The sequence below is a fragment of the Manis pentadactyla genome, chromosome 5, assembly GCF_030020395.1.
Source record: "Manis pentadactyla isolate mManPen7 chromosome 5, mManPen7.hap1, whole genome shotgun sequence".
NCBI lineage: Eukaryota > Metazoa > Chordata > Mammalia > Pholidota > Manidae > Manis > Manis pentadactyla.
The window spans coordinates 2,767,045-2,790,039 of record NC_080023.1 but is presented as its reverse complement, the minus strand read 5'-3'; the positions used below and the strand labels follow the sequence as shown (position 1 = coordinate 2,790,039).

The 22,995-nt window shown below is 53.7% G+C and overlaps 1 protein-coding gene across 2 annotated transcripts; it reads right to left on the bottom strand.

Moving 5' to 3' along the window:
- Window positions 1-40: 40 nt before the first annotated feature.
- NOP14 (NOP14 nucleolar protein) lies at window positions 41-22,843 on the bottom strand. 2 transcript variants are annotated; one of them, XM_036921249.2, is made up of 19 exons: window positions 22,467-22,836; window positions 19,317-19,451; window positions 18,779-18,920; window positions 15,513-15,655; window positions 14,897-15,031; window positions 14,000-14,122; window positions 13,138-13,266; window positions 12,071-12,320; window positions 11,049-11,179; window positions 10,408-10,493; window positions 8,960-9,095; window positions 6,887-6,988; window positions 6,245-6,398; window positions 4,675-4,834; window positions 2,881-3,028; window positions 1,076-1,194; window positions 728-883; window positions 378-478; window positions 41-292 (listed from the first exon to the last, which is right to left on the bottom strand). In XM_036921249.2, the coding sequence occupies exons 1-18, from the start codon at window positions 22,659-22,661 to the stop codon at window positions 379-381; spliced, it is 2,544 nt and encodes an 847-aa protein (XP_036777144.2). In that variant the 5' UTR covers window positions 22,662-22,836; the 3' UTR covers window positions 41-292; window position 378. The 2 variants fall into 2 exon arrangements, with proteins under 2 accessions (XP_036777144.2, XP_057357997.1); XM_057502014.1 differs by lacking the exons at window positions 41-292; window positions 378-478; window positions 728-883; ... (1 more) ...; window positions 2,881-3,028; window positions 4,675-4,834 and adding an exon at window positions 5,488-5,870 and having other exon boundaries at window positions 22,467-22,843.
- Window positions 22,844-22,995: the final 152 nt, after the last annotated feature.

Below are 22,995 nucleotides of genomic sequence, written 5' to 3'. Positions count from 1 at the left end.
GGACTGCTGGGGCCCTGGGGCATAGGGATTTCTTAACTGCTTCCAAACTCGTTTCACTTGTAATTGAAAACAATTTATGCAGCATTAGGGAACACTGAATTCTACACATGAAGGTATTATTCTCGGTTGGCCAAAAACAGCGCTGGCCACAAACCCAGTCCCAAACCTTGTGATGAACTGAGGTTTGTCTGGAAATGATGAAGTGAAGGTTGTTTACAGTTCGTCACAAGCAGCTCTTGTAGAGAAATGCTCCTAGTTCCAAAAGTGCGCCTCGTCGATGTCCTAACAGGAGCTGAAGTACAGAAGAGCAGAAGCACGTGACATTGCAGCCTCTTATTACTTCCCATGTACAATCCTTGCCTAACTTAAAAACATACTTTATTTTTTGAACTTTTTCCTCTTCAGAGCTTTCCATTCACCCTCCTGCGTAGCCAGGCTGTTAAAAAGCTGCTTCACTTTTCGCTTTCTTTCCGCATCCCTTTGAAGAAAACAAAACCATCTTTGCATCTGTTTTTGGAGGCCATCTTACCTTCTCCATACGAGACCCGGGAGCAGTTCAGAGCCACATGAGCCTGCAACCCGAGACCAGGACAGCCGACGGAGGAGCGGCGGGAGGCACGGGGAGCCCGGTCGCGGGGCACACAGGAACCCCGCCCGCCGCCATGCCCAGGCCGCTGAGGAGAGCGGTGTGAAGGCTGGTCCCCAGGGCAGCCTGCGGCCCTCTCACCGCTCCATGAGCTCGGAGAGCTGCATCCGGGCCAGGAACTGGTTGTCCTTGCGGATCTCCCGGACAGCCCCTTTGAATTCCCGCTTGTGCTTGTGGATCAGTCTTTTCCTCTCCTGTTCTTCTCTGCTGCTGCCCTGTTTTCTTCCAAACTCGAGGCTAATGGTGGAAGGCCAACGTTAAGGGGGCCCGAGTCTCACAGGCCCAGCCCAGCACAGCCTGCTCCTGCGTGGCTTCTCCCGGGTTCTGCCAGCCCTTGCATCACGGCTGGCCACCCCTCATCTGTCCTCGCCCCAGAAGAGGGGGCTCCTCCAGAATGGGGGTGCTTTTGGGGGAGCTGCTGCTACTCACACTTTGACCAGCCGGGGGGTGAACAGCTTCAGTGGCACAGGCTTGCTCTTCTCACAGACCAGCGGCTGATAGTGCTTCCTCTGGGCCTCCATTGCTGTCACTATGCTTTGATTCATCTCCTGGAATACATGAGCAAAGCTGATGCACAGTCCTGCCACCCTGTGGCTTCACGAGCTGCCCCAACAGGCCTCTGGGAGGAAGGGGGATGGAGCATGGCAGTGGGACCCCACCTCCCCCAAACCCTCCGTGGTCACTCCCCTCTCTGGACCCATGGCTTCATGTGCTAACTAATGGGGTGCAGGTGTGAAGCTGGGCTCACAGACGTGGCCGGGCTGTGATAATGGGGGAGGGGAACTGAGGCAGCTCCTGCCCACCTCACAGTGCCGGGCTTGGCAGGACTGGAGACCCAAGGCCACCTAAAGGATATTGTTTAGGAACTTGGACATAGGGCAGATTGTGCTTCTAGATTCTAGCAAACAGAATGGAATCCTCTTTCCCAGAGACAACTGTCCCAATGGGCATCAGTGACCCACCCTTTATGGCCACACGCGGGAGAGCCTTCCCTTGCATGGGGAGGGCAGGGTGCATGGGCAGCCAGTGGAACCACGCAGTGGGGCGCTCAGCAGGACCAAGTTTCTACTGGGCTCTGTGGCTCCTTCCTTTCATTGCAATAGAACCAGGCGGTCAGCCACCTCCATCATGGCCTTGGCTTCCACTAGAGTTGGCTGGATCTTCTGAGGAACTTCCAGAAGCTGGTTCTATTTCTTTCCCTAGTACAGGTGTGCTCCAGGACTAGGCTTCCTGCACTGCGGGCAAAGCCAGCCCTTGCTCCCTGTCCACGGGACTACACGCAGGCATGACCAGCTCAGCCCACTGAGTCCGTGAACCCCATTGTGGCCTCTTGGCCAGCCGAATCCCACAGGACCAGAGAGCCAGCCCAGTAAGCTTCAGGTTAGAGGCAGGGGCTGACACCTGAGCCTCACCACCTTTCTGAAGCAAGTAACATGACCTGGTGTGGACCATGGCCAGTCTGCCCTGGCCCCAGGGACACATTGGGGTGACAGCAGAGGGGCTGTGCTCATGCAGCCCACGTCCTTGTGGGGCAGAGATGTGACGGTGCAACATGCCTGGAAAGTCCCACGTGGGGGATTCCACTTCTTCGCAGGCGGGAAGCCAGGAGACGAGCTACGTGGCTGTACAGACTGCTTCAGGCAGGGGGAAGGGCTAGTGTGAAGGCCCCCGAATGAGGTCAGACATGTCAGACCGCTGCGGTTCAGACTGCCCTGGCTTTGTGGTCCTAATAGCCTTCGGCTCTGACGGGACCTGCTGAGAATGCAGGATGGCCCCTAACAATCCCAGGACTGGTGCGGGACTTTGGGGTGACCAGGTGCCAAGATGGGGGCTGGGAGCGCGCGGGGCGGTGGGAGTGGGCCTCAGGGCGAGATGAGAGCGAGCTGACGTCCGTGGGGCTTCCAGGTCAGAACGAGGCATCCTTTGTGGCTTTCTGCTGCCTTGAACAGGGCTCCCCCCAGCTGATGTCTAAGCCTTGGTGGGCAGTGCGAAGGCTGAAGGGGGCACATGGCTCCTGGATAAAATCCCAGATCCAGACCACCTAGCAGTACACAGGTCTTTCCCATCTATTTCCCCACTGTTCTCATTTTCCCATGTGTGTTTGTATTTTCCAAAGATGGTGTCCTGAACTTCTTGGGCAGCAACCTCAATGACAAAAACACCCACCAACCTGCTCTCCACTCACAGAAACAGCCCAGCCAGGGCAGAAGACCCCTGTGGCCAGGAAGCCTCACCTGGAGCTCCGGGGGGTGATGGCATTCGGCCAGGTGCTCCATCAGGAGGGCTTTGAGGGGCTTCATGATGTCGTGGAAGGACGGCAGAGGGCCATACAGGAGCACACAGCGCTTCACCAGAGCCAGACACACGGCCAGGCAGGACAGTCTGCAAGGGGCGACCAAGACCCAGCCTCAGGGCACGAGGTGAAGCAGAGGGCAGCTCACTCTACTTCAGTCGCCAGCGTCAGTAGTCTTGGCAAAAATTAAAATCTCCAACACATAACTGAAAAACCCAACGTGGGCCGCAACAGACAGAGGTGACTGTCTGCTCAGGGCCGTGTCGGTGCAGTGACAGCTCAGTGCTCGCCTTACAGCGACTGCCACCACCTCCTTAACAGGAAGGCGAACTGCAGAAAGTGCGATTAACAGCTGGAAAAGAACAGCTCCATTTTATATTACTATTTGCAAAATCAAACATATTTTGAAAATAATACATGTATTTTGGGGAAGTTTTTCATGGAGAAAAATGGCCATCAAGATGTGAACAGACACTTCTCTCAAGAATGTGTGCAAGCAGCAGCACCATGGTGTTGACCACCACCAGGGAAATGCCTATCGGGGCCCCGGGAGAGCTCACCTGACTCACACCCGTGAGGATCGCTAGTACCGAAAAAAGCAGGAAAAGGGGTTAGAGAATCTGGAACCTGGGCACAGCTCAGTGGGAACATAAAAACAGTAGAGCCACTGCAGAGACTGAGCCAAGGGTCCTCAGAAAACTCCACAGAACTGCCATGCGATCCAGCAGCCCCACAGCTGGGTGTGCATCCCAAAGAATTGAAAGCAGGGTCTCAGACAGACTTGTGCACGTACGTCCAGAGCCACATGAGTCACCATAGCTGAGATGTGGAAGCAGCCCACTGTCCATTGGCGGACGAGTGGATGGGCACAGGGTCGTCTATACATACATGGAATATTATGCAGCTGGGGAAAGGATGGAAATTCAGAGTCATGTTACACCACCAGTACAGCTGTAGGGTATGATGTTTAGTGAATTAAGCTAGTCACAAAGACACTGTACAATTCCCCTTATATGAGGCCCATGGAGGGGTCCAATCCAGAGACAGGGAGTCGGATGGTGGGGGCTGGGGGCCAGGGAGGCGGAGAGATCTGTGACGGTGCAGGGTCAGATCCACGGGATGGGCGCATCCTGGGGGCGGGCAGGGACAGCTGCACAGCAGTGCCAATTGCTGGACGCACCTGGCTGCTGCGCTTACACATGGCTAAGGTGGCATATTCTGTTAGGTGTATTTTAGAACACACACACACACAAACTTATAATACGTATTTCCAAGTAATCTATAATTCAAAAAAGTGAGAGAACAGAACTAGGACTCATGACAAAAAGCTCAGCCAGCCTACTGCTCCGCTCCTCCTGCCACCCGAACGCGTGTGGGATGGGGTGTGGCGGAGATCCCAACCCCATGAGCGCAGGGTGTTTCCATTTATTCACGCTTTTAATTTCTTTCTGCATTGCTACAGTTTTCCCTGTACAAGCCTTTCACCTCTGGTTAATTTCTCCTCTCCTATGCAGAGATGCAGCCCATTGCATGTGGATTTTGTCCTGCTCTGCTGAGTGTGTCTGTCAGCTCTCACTGCTCTGCAGTGCATCCTGTCCTGTGCCCACTGAGGAGCCACGGTCACACCCGCAGGCACCAGGTGCCAGTCCTGTGGTGTGTCTGGCTCCCTGCTGGCAGGAGTCAAGTGGCTGTGAGACAAAGCCTGCCGCTGCCCACCGCCGGGCCCTGCGTGTACCTGGTGTGGTTGGCCTCCGTCGTGGTCTGGGCTTTCAGTCCACCTGCCCAGGAGAGGGAGAGACTCTTGCCCTGCCAAGTGGCCATGTCCTTGTCGTCAGAAACCACGAGCAGTGTCGAGTTCTTCCCATGTGCTCGGAAAGGGTGCACCAGTGTGTAACCTGAATTTCAGACGGGACAGGGAGAGAGATGGCTTCTGAGCATTATGGGGCTCAGAGGGCAGGCTCTACAGGGGAGCCTTTAGAAAGTTCACTTTTCACGAACAGAGATGGGGTATCTGCCTTCTCCGAATAGGACAGACCAGGCCCCTGCCCTCATGCAGAGACAGGCAAGAACCACCACCCATCAGACATACATGAAGGAGGCTGAACATCAGAAAGAAACAACAGAGGGACATGGCAAAGCGGGGACCGGGAGGGGAGGGGTCGGCTGCGAGTGTTGGGTGGGTGGGAGCACCCAGCTGACCAGGCCGGGGAAGCCTATCCCAGAGGGTGAATGCCCTCTAAGACCTGGCAGGTGTAGGGACTCAACCCATCACCCAGAAGGGCCACAGAGGCAGCAGGAATGGCCTGTCCGGGCGGCACAGAGGCCTGGTGTGGCCCAGGCCCAGCAGTCGGCGGTGGCTGGGCAGAGGGAAAGGGGCGAGCAGGCTGACAGCCACCCCAACCACCCCTGGGGCTCAGCGCATTCTCCTGGGGTCTGACCGTGAGCACTTTTGGACAGCCCACTGGGCAGGGCTGTGCAACTGCACACCTGGCACACCAGGGCTCACGGTGTGGGGCCGCTGAAGCCAGAGCAGTAGCTGCACAAGGCAGCGTCTTCTGTGAGGTCACAAGGAAGGACAAAGGAACCAGAGGCACATGGAGCTGAACGGGAGGGACCACTGGACAGCATCAGCTACACTCCTTAGTGTTAGAAAACGGCCCTGGCCTGGTAGCTGAGAGGCACCCTGTACAGACGTGCTGGCATTAGATCTGGGGCTTGTCCTTGAGAAACGACCTATGATCAGGCTGGGGCAGGGAGAGTCTAGAAGGGGCGGCCCGCAGGGATGGAGGGGAGCTAAGCGAGGAAGGGCAGGGGCGCTGGAACCTCCTCGTCGGATCGTGCTCTCTCTCTCCGGCAGAACACGGCCTGGCCGCAGAGAAGACTGCTGCCCGCGGGGACCTACGGCAGCCACCAAGGCCGGTGAGAGTGTGTCTGAGGCCACATTTAAAGAAGCAAAAAAGAAAGAGAAATCTTAATGATGCACTTTATTTAGCCAAAAACAAAACTATTGTTTCAACACATGATCACTATAGAAAATAGGTATTTTATATATTTTTGGTGTGGATCTGGGGAGGTCTCATTCTCTCACCTCATGTGGCCAATGGCTACTCTGTAGCAAGGAAAAGCAGGACCCTGATTTTTTTCCAAAGTGGGGGTGTGCACATGGGCACACACAGGCCAGGAAGGACCCTGCTCTGGACAGCAGGGCCTCGGACGTTTTTGCCTTCTTTCTGCTTTTCCACATTCCGATCTCATACAAGGACGCATCACATTTAGAAGGGAAGAAGTGCCCTCAATCAACTCACCTCGGCTCTGCCTGTGTGGTAAGGCCATGTGAAGAATCCCAAGGAGAAAGTTGACAAGCTCAGGTACAAACCGCTGGGACAGGGCCACGTAGTCGAGGAACAGGCAGCCCACGAACAAGCCCTTCACCACGTCTTGCAGAGACAGGATGGGGCACTGAGAGAGGGACAGGAGCCGTCACCCGCCAGCAGCAATGAGGCCAGCACATGCCCCCCGCTTCTGGCAGATGGTGCCGAGCAGCAAGATTCAACCAGGCAGCGCTTCTGTTTGGAGCAGAACGAGGCGCACTGCAGCCACTGCAGTAGGTGAGCGCCAATCATACACCTCATCCAGGGAAAGGGGCTCTTTGGACTGTCTTAAACCAAAAGGGGACAGAGCTCCACATCAGGCTTGATGTCTTCACCGCTAACTGGACTGGTGGTGTCTGGGGTCACAAACCTGCCGTAACCAGTGAGGGTTGTTGAAGCCGTGCTCTGGGAGGGACCCCAGAGCTCCTGACTTGCTCACAGGCCCCTCTGTGCCAGAGGCTGGGGCACTTTTCTTATGCCTGACCCCCAGTCCTTATCAGGACCCTTACTCTACTCAACGACACCCCGAGGATGGAGTGGGTCCTGACCCACCTGCATGCAGAAGCAAGGACGTACCTTAGTGAGTAGCTGGCTCATACACACCAGTGTGGGAGTCACAACAGGGTGCCAGAAATCAGATGTTGGAAACAGCATCCCGGCAATTTTCAAATAAATGAGCTGGAAAGAGGGTGTTACACAGGTTAAAGAAGTAAACTGAAGTTTAATACCTGCCTTCATGAAGGGCCCATGGCAAAACCGACTCTGAAACTCCCGGTGGGCGTGGTGGGCCACCTGCATGCGGTGCCCATGGGGCGGTGCCTGCCCCACCACCTCCCTGCCCCTGCTCCAGCACTCCCGACCTCACGCGCTACATGAGCCAGACTCTTCTGGAACACGCAACATTTCTCTGGGGCCCGGACCTGGAAACAGCGTTTCCATACTTGGCTGTGCTATCCTGCGGGCCCAGCGGGGACCACAGACCTGTCCAGGATGCTGTCCTGGGGCTTCTGCCCTGGGGAGCAGTGAGTGGGACACTGGCCTCTCAACACAGCTCTCGTGGCGCTGCCGCCCCATCTGCCCGTCACGTGACAAATGGGTCCTGCAGCCCCAGAACTCCCTTCTAGCTGGTCAACAGGCCTCAGTCCTGAGCAATAGCCCATCTCTAAGGAAGCATTTCTAGAAGCTCTTAAAGCCTAACTTCCTGTCAGGCAGCAGTGCAGGCCAGTGTGGTGTTGGGGGGCGCAGCCTCATAGACCAGGCCCAGGGACGGATCCTCGCGGAAGCAGGGGACCATTGCCGTCACCGAGACATGAAGCTACCTCAACGACACTCTCCCAAGAGGACATCTAAGAACAGGAATGTGCCTTTTTGTCTTAGGTGATGAGAGCAAACTATTACTTTTGGGGACACGTGGGTCAGGTACAGCCCCAAGGCTGGCGCACATGGCAGCAGAGAGGACCCCTGCTCCTGGCTCGGCATGGCTGCCAGCCCCTCCCCTTTGTCCAGAGGCACAAAGAGGTCCTCCAGGGCACCAGAACTGGATCGCTTGGACCCATGGGAACTAGAAAATGTCAAGAACACCCCAGTGGATCCCATTTCCTCTTCTCTGCTCAGGCAGGGGCTCGAGTATCAACCAGAGAGCTCCAGGGCAGATGGACAGACACAGCGACATGACCCCTTGACGTGAGACTCCTCAGAAAACCAGGGGCAGGGAGACACCCCCCGACTGCTCCTCACCCTGCCAGCAAGACAAGTGTGAGCTGAATTAGCAACACCCACATTTTGTGTCCTAACTCACACCCACTGTCAGGCCTACTGGGCTGGCAGTGCTGAATCGCCACCCCCACTGACCAGCCAGGAAGGAGGCCAGTGCCACGCTCACACAGGGGCTGAGATGGAGGCTGGGCAGCACGCTGACCTCCCCTGCCTCTCAGCCTCCCTTCTAACACACGTGAGTGGAAACAGGCTCCAAAGAGGCAGAGATTGGCTCTCTGACTACAGCTCTAGGTGCCCCCCACTCACTGGTTAAATAGGAAAATGCGGAGGGGGTTGGGTAGAGGCTCGCAGACCTAACGTCACCAGCAGTGGCTCACGGACACTGGCTCAGGTCTTATTCTGGAGAGTCTATTAAAACCATTAACATAAATCCTTTATTTTTGAATTTCTGCCAATCACTGTTGATTCATTACAACAGAAAGAGTAGAAAATGAACTGAGCAACCGTTTCTTCAAAGTCACAAAAGCTGACAATACAGACACAGGTGTTATAGAACCTAGAAATCTCAGAGCCATCCAATATTGTCTCTAGTGAATGAACAGACCTCGAAACAGAGCAGACTGCCCATAGGTTCGGGTCCTTTGGGATATATGCTGTTTCGTGGGCCCTAAAATCTCTTTGCTGTGAAGACTGAATGCAGCCCTATTCATACGGAATCCCACCAGAAGTTCGTTGTTATTAACTACTTTAGTTAACTGTTAATAGGTAGCTAATCCTTTCAGGGTTTGTTACCCCACCCCGGAGGATCTGGACCCCAGCCCACCTTCCACGCCAGCTGTCCCGTGCTCACTCATCAGCCCTTCTGTGCTGAGACCCCAGCACGGGTCTGCGAGCGTGACTGGCGCCCTGCCCATCCAACTGGCCCCTGCTCACCACGTCCAGCCCTGGGAAGGCCGCCCTGCCCCTGGTCTCAACCATCCCTTCCATCTCGTGCATGGCATCTCGGAGAACAAACTTTAGGGAGCTGCTTGCAGACTCAGGAAACAGCTGGCAAAGACTATATAGCTGCCTGTTCAACAGAAACATCACGGGGAAGACCAACATCAGGTAACAAAACAGAGAACCCCGAATCCCCACACTGACCGCTTTCCTTGAAGCCACCTGCTGACTTAGGTCAGAATGGGAGCCCCTATGAACCCACTTTTCTTCTTATTGATATCTGGCAGGCCTTTGTGGGGACCCACATCACTTGCCTAATATTTTTTAACGATAATCTATACCCATTTTTGCCATTCCCTAAAAATCTGGTTGTGATTCTCTGCAGCGGTAGCAGGAGGAGCTGTTTGTAATAACGGACCACGGGGGGCAGGTTTTCCATGCCCAGGGTGGCTGACTATGCTGAGGCACTTTACGTGGGGTGCAACAACTCCTTGTAAGCACTCCTAGAAGTCAGGGCAGAAGCTGGCCCCCGGGAGTGTTGCGTGGGGCAGCCTGTAGGCCACACACTCTCAACAAACCCAGAACTCTGCCTCAGGCCTCCCCACAGCCCATGTGGCACCATGATGGAACCCCCACACACAATTCTCTGCTTTCAGAGGTCCCAGGGCAGCAAGGCCCAGAAACCAGCCCTGCACAGGACAGGAGCAGGCACGCAAGAAGGACTTGCTTCCCTGAGACAGCCAGCCACGCACGCTTCCTCTGCCGTGTGGAACCAACTAGAGGTGGGTGGGGTTCCGGAGCAAAATGAAATGCTGTTGAAATCTTGTTCCTAACAGCTCTCAGCCCACCCAAGTAGAGCTTGGAATTTCACTGAATGAAACAGAAAATTAGTCATCAAATGTGGCTGACCTTGAATGACATATGTTTGAACTGCGAGGTCCACTTGAACTCAAATTTTTTCAATTTTGGAAAATTTTTTGGAGATTTGTGAACATTTGAAAAAACACTTTCTTGTTTCTAGCTGATTTTCTTCTAAGAATGCAGTATACAAATGCACTTAGCATATAACGTGTTAACCAACTGCTCACAGTATCAGTAAGGCTTCCAGTCAATGGTAGCTATTGTTTGTGGGGAGTCAAAATTATAAGGGGGTTTTCAACGGAGTTGGAGGTCAGCACCCTGGTCCCCATGTGGCAGCTGTCCTGTGAACAGTCTGAAGGGGCTCAACTGTCTGCAAGTGAACTTGTTTGTAGTTGAAAACATGCCCTACCTCTAAGATGATGGCAGCAGCGAAGGGGGTGTCATGGCTGAAATCAATGAATGTGGTGAGGCCTGTTTACAAGGTCGACCCTGTAACTCCAACATGTGTTCTTATGCCTCTAAATAGGATAGAAATTGTTCCACTCAACCCCACATTCCAGATAACCACCATTTTTACTTACACAACCAACTTATCAACGACTCTGAGGTCTGGAGGATCATTTGTAGCCAAATCTCCAACATATTCCAAAAGGAAGCCAAACAGTTTCTGCAAGAACATGGAATGGGGACAGAGCTCAGTGCTAACAAACTTACAGGCATTCCACATGCGCTCCCCACACCCCGGCTAAGATGGGGTGCAAGGGCTGCAACTCACAGTACTTGGGCAAAGAACCCTGCTGCAGGCGAGGAGGAGCAGAGAAAGGGAGAGCTCGGGCCCAGCGCGGGCACGGAACAGCCAGCAGCGCCTCAGTCGTAGACCACACCTCGTTCAGTGAATACACACAATCACTGAAAGAAGAGTGGCACACTGGCAGTTCCCCGTGTCCTAGAGGTCTGGCTTTGCTGCTTGGTGGCCACGTGAGGCAGGATCACCAGGCCTCAGTTTTCAAATGTGTGAAATGGGGGCACAGTCCCACCTCCCCAAGCCTGCTGCAGACCTCAGGGTGATGTGTGTCACGACTCGGTCCTCCACCTGCTCTGCACACAGCCAGCAGTCACCTCGTGGCTGTAGGCCCATCCTGCCTGCCTTGGGCAGTTCCGATGCCCAGCCAAGGGGCCACCCACTCCGCCCCAGACCCCACACACACTTGCACCAGCGTACTTCCAATTTTGCTTTGTTTCCTGCTGCGAGACTTGGATGATTGCATTTCTGAATTCTCTCCACCACCAAAAGCTGCTCCTCCACTGACTTTCCGGATAATAAAGATCTTAGTTCCTCACAGGACTCGGGAGCTATTGGAATACAGAACACTCCACACTTACTGTCTGACGTGTGACTCACGGCCACTTCTGATAACATGGAATAAACACTAAACACAACTGAGATCCTATTACTTCTTTTCCTTTACCAAAGGGATGACGGAAGATCTGTTGTAGAGATAATTCACTTTGCCTCACATTACAATCACTGTAAATACGTGCAGTGTGTGCTGGTGTGACCTGTGAGGTCTGCCTGAAACGGGCTACCGGTGATGGGGTCCCGAGAACAGCCTCCCAGAAGAAACAACCTCCAGCCTCTTCTTGATCAGAAAGTCACGTAAATGCCCAACACGTGGTGAGTCAAGGCAGTGACATGGTTTCAGTGCCCCCACCTGAGACTGCCCCTGATGGAAGCCCCTCCCAAGGAAGCCAGCCTCACTAGCTGGTTCATCCTTTGCAAATTCCCTAAGTCACAGGCAACTCAGAACAGTCAGCAGACCTGGACTTCTCTATAAGAGCTGTCACGTGCCCAAACAAGAGTGCCCAGGCCTGAACACGGCTCTGACCTCCGAGGACCTGCCCATGTCTGTGGGACTGTGAGGGTCCCTCATCCCGCTGCTGGCCTGCAGACCAGCCTGCAGCCATGCAGCATGTGCCAGTGTTCTGGCCAGCATGTGGACCAGGTTCCGGGTAACAGCAGAGGTCCCAGACCCCAAGCAGGAAGGAGGCTGTGACCATCTGAGGCCCCTGGATCTGAGCAGGAAGGAGGCTGTGACTGTCCGCAGGCAAGACTTTACAATGGGACGTGTCCATGCATAAAGGTGCATCCTTGGTCCCCCATTCCTACGCAGCCCCTCAAGGCAGACATGCCACCAGGTCACGGAGGTTATCCTCTGTGAAATGCAAGGAAACCCGCCTGCCTACCTGCACATGTGTCAGTCGGCTCGGTGCTGGCGGCTCCCCAAGCGTTTTGGCCTTCTCTGCTCGCTGGCCTTCCCCCAGGCACCCGCCGATGCGCTGCCCTGGGCCTCTCACTCTCCTCGCTGCCCACACCCGACTCCAGGTCCGAGTGGCTCTCCTCGGGGTCCTCCTTGCACGAGTCTTCGCCCTCCTCCTGCTCGCTCTCCCCGGCACCAGCTTCACCGCTTTCCTCCTCAGTGTTCATCCTTCCATCCTAGGAGCACGCGGGGCCTGAGGCGTCGCTGCCTGGGGCAGACCGCAGCGCTGTGCAGCACCCAGGCGTCACCCCACCCGTCTGCAGGGAGCAGGTCCTGCGTACTGCAATGGTCCACTGGAGCCAGGCCTCCCTGCTCACCTCCTGGGATGCTGTCCTGAGCCCTGTCTCCCACACCCCTACCACCAGGACTCTGGGCTGGGCTCAGCTTCTCCCCGGGGTGACCGCAGGCGCCAGCAGCAGTGTGTCTGTCATGCCCACTCTGGCCCTGGGCCGGGAGCTGCCGAGGCGGCAGGGCTTCCTGGATCTGGGCTGCACCTGGAGGGACCTAAACGCCTGGAGGGGATCCGACTGCACCCCAGCAACCCAGTGGTTTGTGAGCCCGGTTTCGTGTCTCGGATCCTTTTCTGCTCACACATGGCCTACTTCTGTTTCCTGCCCTGAACTGACTGATACACTTTCAAAGGGGGAACCTTCTGGTGTTCATGAATTAAAAACTGCACCAATCTTAGAAACTCAATAGTTCTATTCAGTGTTTCACACTCTAAGCTTGAGTTGGCTGCTTCTGTATCAGTGCTGAGCTATGCTGCTAATCACACTTATAAACAAAAGCAGCCCCGTTCCCGGGAGATGCTGGGACCGAGGTCACGGTCTGCTCCCAGCGCTCACCTCAGACACAAAGACACCGAGGAAGAACAGCACAGAAAGGGGGTCTTTGTAAAGACCTGTGCTTTTTATCACATCAGTGATAAGTCTACTGAAAGAAATACCAGAAACTGTGCTCTTGAAAAAAAAAAGATGAAGGTAACCGCCTTACTTTGTAAGAAAGCAGACGCCTGTCATCTTTATCCAGTATGAAGCCATCATTTAAGTCATCTGCTGACGTATGTTTTGGTTTCTTAGTGTTTTCATCATCCTTTCCAAGCATTCTTCGGAGCCTTTCGGCCTTGGGAGGAGGGAAGAAGAGCTGTGAGCTGTGCTCCTCGGACACGGGAGAGGCAGGCAGCCCGGCCCGTGACTGCCAGGAGCCTGCAGCCTGCAGCCCGCTTCTAGTCTCCAGTCAATGTGCAAACACCTGGTAAGCATCATACACAAGACTTTCCAACTTAACAAATAAATATAAATATTGGGGCAGAAATATTCTCTAGTCACAAGGCAGGCAACCTGTTATTCTGAGGCCTGTCTGTCCAACCATGCCAACCGGCCCTGCTTGCCACCCAGTACTCTGCAGCTGTGGAGGCAGAAGGACCCCTTACACTGAGGCCTGTATGTGCTTAGGCAAGTAGCTCAACTGCTTTCTTACCCAAAAATCTGCACCGACACAGGACGAGGCCCACTGTGTGGTCATACCAAAAAGGCCAGCTGTAGACAGCATTTCTCCATTTCGTTTGTCTCAATGTAATGGAGCCCAGAAAGCCTCTGGAGAGCAGAGGCGAGGAGCTCCGTGCTGTGCTTGTTTGGAGGTAGGGGATTAGAAGAAATGTCCATGTTTTCTATGTGTATTGTCTCTTTTTGCTTTTATAATAAGAAAACAGGTATTATAGTAAAATGAACATAAACTTGAAATAGCCTCAAAAGGTTCCACTGATGAAATAGCACACCTCCATCTCACCGAACGATCCCAGGGCCGCACACGAGGGGGCCACAGCTTCGCCCACAGCACCGGCCCCGTCACCCACCTCCAGGCTCTTGAGCCGCTCCTGCGCTTCCTCTGCCAGTTCCTCTTCTGTTTTCATTCTGTTCGATGGTTGCGCCTTCATTTCAAAGCCAAGCTCACGAACCATCACATCATAGGCATCAGGCTAGGACAGACAGAAGAAATTTTTCATTTGAGAGGAAAGATCTGCACAGCCAGCTTCCTGTACATTCCAGCAATGGCTGGACACCATTAGGGAGAAGCTGAGCCACAGAGCAAATCTTTTCTTCTTGAGAGAAAGCGATTGTAATCAGCCTTGAGAACATGTTTAGGTCATAGAGGACTTTTTGCTCGTAGGATATTATCAAAATACATCTGTTTTATAAACTAACATTGCTCATCTAGGTCTGAAGCCCACAAAATGGGAGACTTGGATAAAGGGGCCAACAATGGTAAGGGCGACAAAGATGTACAGATGGCCATGCGACAAGGTGATCTGGTGAAATCCCAAGGATTTCCTAGAAAGCTGCTACTCAAATGAGTGCAATGTTTCTAATAATTTAGATTAAAAGCATAGTAGGAGCCAAATACTGTTTAGAGGGAAAACAAGCCAACACACAGCATTTTGGCAGACACACAACAGGAAAACTCAAACACCATCTGAAAGCCTCCCCCTGAAGTACTTCTCATACCAAGAAACAACCATTTTCTTTAATTATTCTGGAATAGATATCGAAGTAACTTTGAGTCTGTTTCCACCCTGACGTAACACATACAACTCGATAAAAGTCCAGCAGAAAATTTACGTCCCAACAGAAATGGAGACTGGGAGCTGCTGGTGCAGAGGCAACAGGCCGGCAGAGCAGCCTGGCGTAAGCCCTCGTGGACGTCCCGCTCGTGGACGGGAGTGCGGCTCCAGCTTCGGCCGCCCGACGCGCACCTTGGGCCTCTCCGGCGCGTCTCTGCTCTCTGCCGTGTGTGTTCTGTGGGCCAGGAGAGTCTGGATCTCTTTCCAGTCCTGGTCTAGCTTCTCTGTGAGCTCAAGGGCATCTTCTCGCTGAGCTTGTCTCACCCTCTGGGGAAAGAACAGACATGGCACAGCCATTACCGCTGGACTCCACCCAGGCAGCCTGCTGTCAGTGTCCAGGCCACAGGCGGCCACCGCTTAGTCAACACCCAGTGCGTCGACAGAAAAGAGAGACCATGAGAATCAGGGGCTCACAGGCAGAGCTACAAAATGTCATCACACAGAACTGATTTCCTGCTGTCAATCACCTAGGTGCTCTGAGCAGTTCAGTTAGTAAAAAAGTGATGTTTTACAAATTCCATATATAGCAAAATACTAAAATCAACCAAAAAAATCCCAAAGCCACAAGCCATCCAAAGTATTTTCCTGATGAAATTTAAAATATTTCTATTCAAAGTGAATGCTTTTATTAAATCCACAGAAAATATTAACTACATTTCCCTAAAAATGTACAGGGAAAAAAAGCTCAAGAATATTTCGAGCACCTTGGACGAGGGAGCCCTCACGTCCAGAACGCCGTCCGACTTGCCTTCTCTCGCCGGGACTCTGCGATGAGCTCTGCGATGAGGTCCCGGTGCGACCTGGGTTCCTCCCCATCCTCGCCTTGCTGCCGAGCGGCCTTCCTGTGAAGGATCCCGCCACCACCTCCAAAATGGGCCGCAGTCAGCTCGGCTGGGGACAAAAGGCAGAGAGCAGTTGGGTGACCCCAGGCGCTGGCCCAGGCAGCGTTCTCTGCAAACATTTCTCCAAGTACAGCCTTGAATATGGAACTGACTCCACATTCAAAAAAAATCCCTTCCCACAGAAGCTGGCACACACTAGGCCGTGGCACCTGAGAAAAGCCCAGGACGAGCCATACCAGGAAGACCCGGACGCAAAGACGCCGGCTGGAAACAGCAAGGCCCTATCTGCTAAATGCAGGCATGGCTCACAGAGGCTCAGCAGACACAAAACAAGCTGGAACCCGAGTCCTGGAACGGAGGGTCCACGGTCGGGCCTCTTCAGCCCCCGTTCCTCACTCCTCTGCAAGCAGAGACTTGGTGACGAAAGGTCCTGCTGGCAGGAGCCTGAGCCAGCAACGGTCACCCTGAGTCACCAGGGCAGGGGAAGGGGACAAAATGTGGGAAACTTCGAATTGGGAATGGAAAGAAACCTTTAAAAAAAACAATTTCTTGGATGAGAAAAATGGAGGCTTTTGATGTTAAGTGATTTACCTTAAGTCTCTGCCAGGAGCACAAACAGAAACAACGGTTAAGCGTCTTTCCCACAGGCCTTCGGCCCAGCCAGACGCAGCCCCACACTCCCCGCCGGCCTCCCCTCTTGCTTGACTGGTGCTTCCTTCTTAACGCTGCCACTAGATCAAATCAAGCTCCCCACCTGCGAGGGTGAGCGTGCGTGGAGGAAAGAAGATGCACTGCATTTAAAACCCGGCTCCAGACCGCCCGAGGCCACCTCCCATCACACCAAGCTTCCTCCCAGCCCAGGAGCTCCTGGTCCCCTCCCACCCTTACCGAGAAAACTGCAGGCAGCTTGCTCACTCCAGCCAAGCACAGAGTGGCTCTGGGCCTTCCTCCTGCTGCACACCCCCTGGAACCCCACAGCTGGCTGGGACCAGCCCTCAACAAATGGCAATCCTGCCTCTCCAGCTGCTCGGGCCAAAACCCTGGGCCTCGGCCTGGGTTCCTCTTCTTCTCCCAGGCCTGACATCTAATTCATCAGGACATCCTGTTGGCTCTGCCGTCGGACGGGGTAGCTCCGGCTGCCTGTCACCATTCCTCACTCACCCCCGGCCGTCCTGGCCCATCCCAGGCCCCTGACTGCTTCCCCAACAAGAGCACTCAGGGCCACATGGCCACCACCTTCTCAGGGAGGCCGATCACTAGCTAATGGCAAGGCCCAGCCTGTCCGGCTTATTTTTACCCCCCATTTTCGCTTTTCATCCGTCTGCACAGTTCAGTGATGTGTTTCATGAACTACAGGACAGCTCTGTTCACTGCTACTTCCCAAGACCCAAGGGCAGCCTGGCACATAAGCCAGTATTTGCTGAGTTAATGAATGAGGATTCCTTGGCTTCCTGGAAAATTCAGCACATCAGAAAACACGACTCATTTAGTATTGTAGCAAATCAAGGTTGTTCCGAGTATTTTCTGAAGATAAAAATGTACAAAATGCCAACTAATAAGTCAGTACTACACAAGATTCAGAAAAGAATTCTTGGAAAAAGAAAAAAATTAAAGCTTCCATTAGTGTGCTTTTATAAGAAAAAGAAAGCTTTCTAGCTACTCATTTATTTTAAACCCAAATAGTCTACCTTACAGTACCATAAACACTTGTTTTCCCAGTGTGAACCGAGCAGCACCGTGGTGTCAGCCCAGGGTGGCACGGACTGGGCTTGGCGGCAGGGCCCTGGGGAAGCTCCCACCTCCGCCCTCACACGGCCCACTGTGGCGGGCCACTGGGCAACCCCTGCTTCACAGGCGAACTGAAGAGGGAATTCTCCATCCAGGACATACTGTGGTGTGGACACAGTGTGTGTTTCCTAGTGGTTCGTTTTTATTGCCAAGTGTAAGAGCTTTTCTTTTTGTAGTTACATGGTTTTGATCAGCTCGTAGAACCAAAGGATGATAAGAAATCTCAGGTGAACAGCTGAGTCCCCAGGACCAACAACTGGAAGCAGTGGGACGGAGCTCCCCGCTAGTCACCTGAGCACCACAGCCTTCTGGCCTGACAACGTCACGGCTGCTCACTGGGTGAGGAGAGACCAGGCCCCCCAACATGACCAACATGATGGTACTGGGCCGCCACCTTCGGCCACAGGGACTTGGGACTCCCCAGGTAGACATGCTCAGTAGTGAAGTGTGCACGAAAAGTCTGAAACAATTCAGAGTGCAGAGAGAGGCACAGGAGATCAAACCACTGCCATTCCCTCCATGACCTCGTAGCTGTAGGTCCCCTCCGGGGCTAAGGAGCAGAGGCGCGGGCCCCCTTGTTCCTAAGCCTTCCACCGCAGGATTACCCAAATAGCAAAAGGCAGTCACGGATTTTAATGCCTCAGCTTCCCACACACTACAAAGACAAAGCTCCGAGTCGGTTTCGGTTTTGTGCAGTCTTGCTCTGAAGATGTTATGCTGGAAAATGGGGTACTCCAACTGTAAGGAACACAAACATGACCGCCCCTTTATACAGAGTCCAAGATGATCAGATTTGGGCTGAGTCCAGACTCAATTCGGTTGTACTTAGGGTCAGTTAATGCTAAAATTTAATCTGCTTTGTTACTATCTATAAATAAGCAGCTCAATTATTATTCTCCCACAAAACTGTCCTAATTGGTTCCATAGTTAGTAAAGAATAGAAGAACTGTGTAAACACTGTGAGGACAAACATTAGGGCAGAACTGTCAGAGGCAGCCGAAGCGCGTGGGTCGGGAGAGGAGCTGACTTGGGAACCAGCAGGCCTGGGCGGGGGGTGTTTATCCTCAGCTCTGACTCATAGGTTGGATGAATCGCCTTGTTTCTCTGAGCTTGTGGGTAAAATGAGACAGGGTGATGTTCGTATAAGATGAAGGGCTACTGAACTGCTCTTTCAGCCTACAAAAACCTGCCTGTCTATAGATCTGTCTTATCTATACAAATGTACCTTCTTAAAGTAGTAAAAGTAAAAAAAAATAAACAAAAAACCCTGTTACATGTAGAGTTTCTTGCGAGGCTAATGACCAGTGACACTGCTATCCAACACCATTTCCCTAGGGCTCCACAAAGGGCACTGAGCAGACGGCGGCCTGGCCCCGGCCTGTACCAGATAGTGCTCCTCCTCCTCCCGCGTCGTCATCGCTGTCCACAATGTCATCATGCTTTTCCACGTCTGCCAAACACTGGCCGTAATGAGTTAATTCCTCATCTTCATTTAGGTTGTAGATGTTTTTTTTTTCGTGTTGTCGCTGACAGAAGAGAAAAGGTTATCAGCTTCCTCAAGTTTCCATATCTACTGAATAGCAAAAACCAATTGTTTCCCCATCATTCGTGCAATGTGACAATGTAGCCTGGGCAGCTTTAAGATTACTCTAGGTCATCTGAGCAATGATTCAGCACAAAGAGGACCCACACAAGGTGAATGAAGCAATGGGCCAGTCTCAGTTGCTGGTACCTCACGCAGCCTTCCCCACCAGCAGTGTCCCACAGTCCGCGTGCCTCCACCTAGCCTCACTGACGGCAGCAGTGCGGCCAACCCCGGGATATGCCACGGCCGTGCACTCTGGGCAAGCTACGCAAGGGGTGCGTAAGGCCCTCCTCCTGGAGCCTGACTTCCATGGGGACGCCCCAGCTCTTTGCCATACCTGTTGTTCCAGAGCAAACCTCTTCATCATCTTCTCCTCTGGGCTCATGCCGCTGTTATATTCTCCAAAGCGCTTATCAGTAAATACGTTGGCCTTATCTCTTTCTTTGTATTCCTTTAGTAAAGTCTGGGTGCGCTGAAAAACAGATCATCAAAGAATCTCACACTGGTCCCGGCAACTCTGAGCTGCTGGCTTGACGACCTGCACCCCCAACGGGGAAACGCTCCAGAGGGGACAGAGGGTGTTCCTGGTGAACTGGCCATACTGTATGCCTTCGGCCACTGAAACCTACAGTCCAAAAATTACTGAGGGGAAACTGGCTTGCTGCACACAACGGAGGCGGAGAGAATGATGTCTGGAGCCAAGGGGGCTCTCCAGGGTGTGCTGTGTACTTCCCCCCCAATGCCAAAGGTCACGGAGAAGCCACAGCAACCACAGAGAAGGCAAAGCCACTGAGCACTCAGAGGGAATGCCATCAGGTAAGGAAGCCAGGGGACCGGGGTTCCAGCTGAGAAGCAGGGAAAATGGAACAAAGGGCTGAAAAGGAAGCCACATGTCCTCTACAACACGACCAATTATGGACACAAAGGCTGTAGGAGCATCGCCTGTCTTCTCTGCTTGTCGTACAAACATGTTCATATGTATATACATACAGCCAATCCTGGTTATCCCTGGATTCCAGATTTTCAAATTTGTCTATTTGCCAAAATTTATTTGTAACTCCAGGTCAACATTCACAGCACTGTGGTGGCTGTCCATGGATACGTGTATGAGGCCTGGAAGATGCACTCAAGAGTGTGGACCCTGAGTCCCACGAGCCCACCACTTCCCAGCTAGAACTCTGGGACACCTAACCTCTCCATCCCCCACTGGCCTCACCTGTAAAAAGGGAATGTAGGACGCACCTCAGGCTACTGCTAACAGGCTCACAGGAGCTCAAAGAGGACGGCTCAGGATAGAGCTGGGCAGTGACTTCAGTCTGCACTTGGGTCTCAGCTAAACCACCTCCAACCAAAAGAAAGTCACACAACTGCTCCTTGTCTCAGTTTCCCCATGTGCAAATGGGGATAAAACAGGACTGCCCTCAGAAGGCTGAGAAGATTATATGTAGACTTAACACAATACCTGTCCGGTGGTAAAGGATCAACAGGTACATTACCTCTCGTTATTTTACAAATTCTGTGAGAAGAGAGGAAACCAAGGCACAGCTATAAAGTGGTGGTGGGCCTGGCTGGCACCTGCAGTCTCAACACAGAGCCCACCCTGGCTGTACGTTCAGGCACTACCCCCTGACAATGCTGCCCCCGCCTGGAGAAGAGAAGACATAAGGGACAGCCCACTTCTGAGGGACTGTCAGATCCCACCTTGCCAACCTCATGTGTCCCTAGACACCCACCATGCTTTATCTCAACCACGTGGCCTGTGTTCCCTCAAGGGAGCTGAGCTCTCGACCCTGCACTGTGCCCCATCCCCCACTACATGGGACAGTGTGCCTTTGTCCCCACCTCTGACCATCCTGCTCACCCTCCTGCGCTTGAGTGTGACTCTTTCTATGAAGAATTTTCTGACGTTGCTGTCACATCTCCTGACTGCGAGGTGGTCCCCAGCACTGGGTCCTGCGTCTGATTCCTTCAAATACTTGATTTTCTACTCTGGGCCACGCCCTAGGGATTTAGAGGAAGCAGCACCTGCCCACCCTTCCCCCCCCCCCATTATTCACCCCAGGCCTTTAGTGCAGCAGGCAAGTGGACCTGTCAAGAGGTTGGAAGCAGGAGCCACCTGCCTTATCTGGGCTGCTGGCTTGAGAAAGCGTCAGAAGCAGCTGGGCTGGCCCCTGAGAGAACGGGGGTAAGATGCCTTTTTTGGACTGAGTTACAAGAGACAAAGGAAGGACAACAGGTTGGGGCCAGACTGTGAGAGTCTGAGGACGCCAAGCTGGAGAAGAGCCAGAATTTAGAAAACGCTCACTACGCACCAGATGTGCTATCGCACTGAATCCTCACAATCACCATGAGGGACAGGGTATGTGTTACTGTCCCCACTTCAGGAATGAGAAAACTGAGGCTTAAGAAGTGAAGACAAACGTGTCTACTCCAGAGCCCACATTACAGGAAACCCTGTAGTCATTTGTAAGCTTGTCTGGTCTGCTATACACACTGCTGTCTCTACGCCATGTAAAGAGCAATTGAATTGCGCTCTGTGTGACAATATAGCTTATGAGCCCTGGAAGGCAGGGGCCAAAGCTAAATTTACCTTTATCTCCCCAGCACCTAGAACAGAGTTTAAACGTATGCTCTAAGCAGACCATAAAAGCTTCGCAGACATTCAAACCCAGTGCAAGTCCCCAGCCTTTGTTAGTTGTGTGACCATAGGAAATTTACTTTCCTTCCTGTACCTTAATTTTTCACCATCCTACTAATATACTTTCCTCAAAGTAACAATAAATATTGTTGAACAAACCAATTAACATGTCTCAGAAGCTGCATATTGAATGCCATTTGAACTTAATTCGAAAAGTACAGAATACTCTGGGACCTTAAGTACAGGAAAGATGGAAGCTGTGAGACTCTAGAGAAGGGGGTATTTCGTCACCCTACAAGGGCAGGTCATGTGCTTCAAAGGAAAGACACACTTATTCTTCACACATCTATTGAGCAGCCTACGTAATCCACCATCCCATCCAGAAGACCCATGGTCCCTAGACCAGCAGTGCTCAGCGTCTCGCAGAAGAAAGGTGACAGTTCCGTATAGGTGCCACGGCAGCACAGGAACGGTCAGCTCGGCCTGAGGGAGGCGGAGTCGTTGTCCCAGGGAGACACTCGTGTGCTGGGTTTCGGAGGGACAGGCCTTTTCCAGGGGAAGCGGAGCATGAAGCAGGTCTAACATACGCACGCTCTATGTGCCCTAACATCCAGCTGGGCCGGCACTGTCCTAAGGACTTGGGTGAACGGATTCGATTCTCCCAACAGCCCTAGGATCTCCATTTCACGGAGGAGTGAACTGGACCGCAGAGCTCGCCCCTGGCCTCCCGACTAGCCAGGGTGTGGCCCGAATCCTGGCGGTCAGGCTCCCGAGTCCGTGCTGCGCCGAAGCGGTCGGCCAGGCCCGAGCGCGGCTCAGGGGGCCCGCGGCGGGCGGCGCCCGGCTTACCTTCTGGAGGGCCCGCGCGCGCGACACCCCGGGTAGCCCCACGTCGTGGCGCGTCTTCCTGCCCAGGACATGGAACTTCTGCCTGTTGACTTTCACCTCGAACGGGTTGGGGTTGGGCCTCGCACGACCGCCGCGCGACACAGCCGGGGCCCCGGGGGCCTTCTGGCGCGGCCCGGCCGACCTGGCCTTGCCCATGGCCCCGCGCCGCACCGCCAGGCGCCCGGCTCTCCACGGCCTTGGAGAGAGAGGAGACCGGCCGGCGGCCGCGACAGCCGGCTCGAGAACGGGCTCCTTCGGGAAGCACGTGCGCGGACGCGAACCGCCGCTGGGCTTCTCTACGCGGGCCCGCGAGGAGCGCGCACTTCCGCTTACGTGTCGTCGCGCTCGACTCAGCCCGCGCACCCGTGGGCTGCGCGGCTCCAGCTCCAGGTTCCTCCTGCGCGCGGCCTGCCGGGAGCTGTAGTGCCCGGCGGGGCGCCGCGGCCCTCTTAGGACGCAGTGGTGGGAGGAGCGCTCGGGCCCCTCGCCT

Coding starts and splice junctions, on each gene's coding strand:
- NOP14 (XM_036921249.2), bottom strand. CDS start 22,661: ATGGGCAAGGCCAGGTCGGCCGGGCCGCGCCAGAAGGCCCCCGGGGCC. Junction 13,267..13,999: donor AGCGGCTCAAGAGCCTGGAG/GTGGGTGACGGG, acceptor CCTCCTCCCAAG/GCCGAAAGGCTCCGAAGAAT. Junction 884..1,075: donor ACCCCCCGGCTGGTCAAAGT/GTGAGTAGCAGC, acceptor TTCCACCATTAG/CCTCGAGTTTGGAAGAAAAC.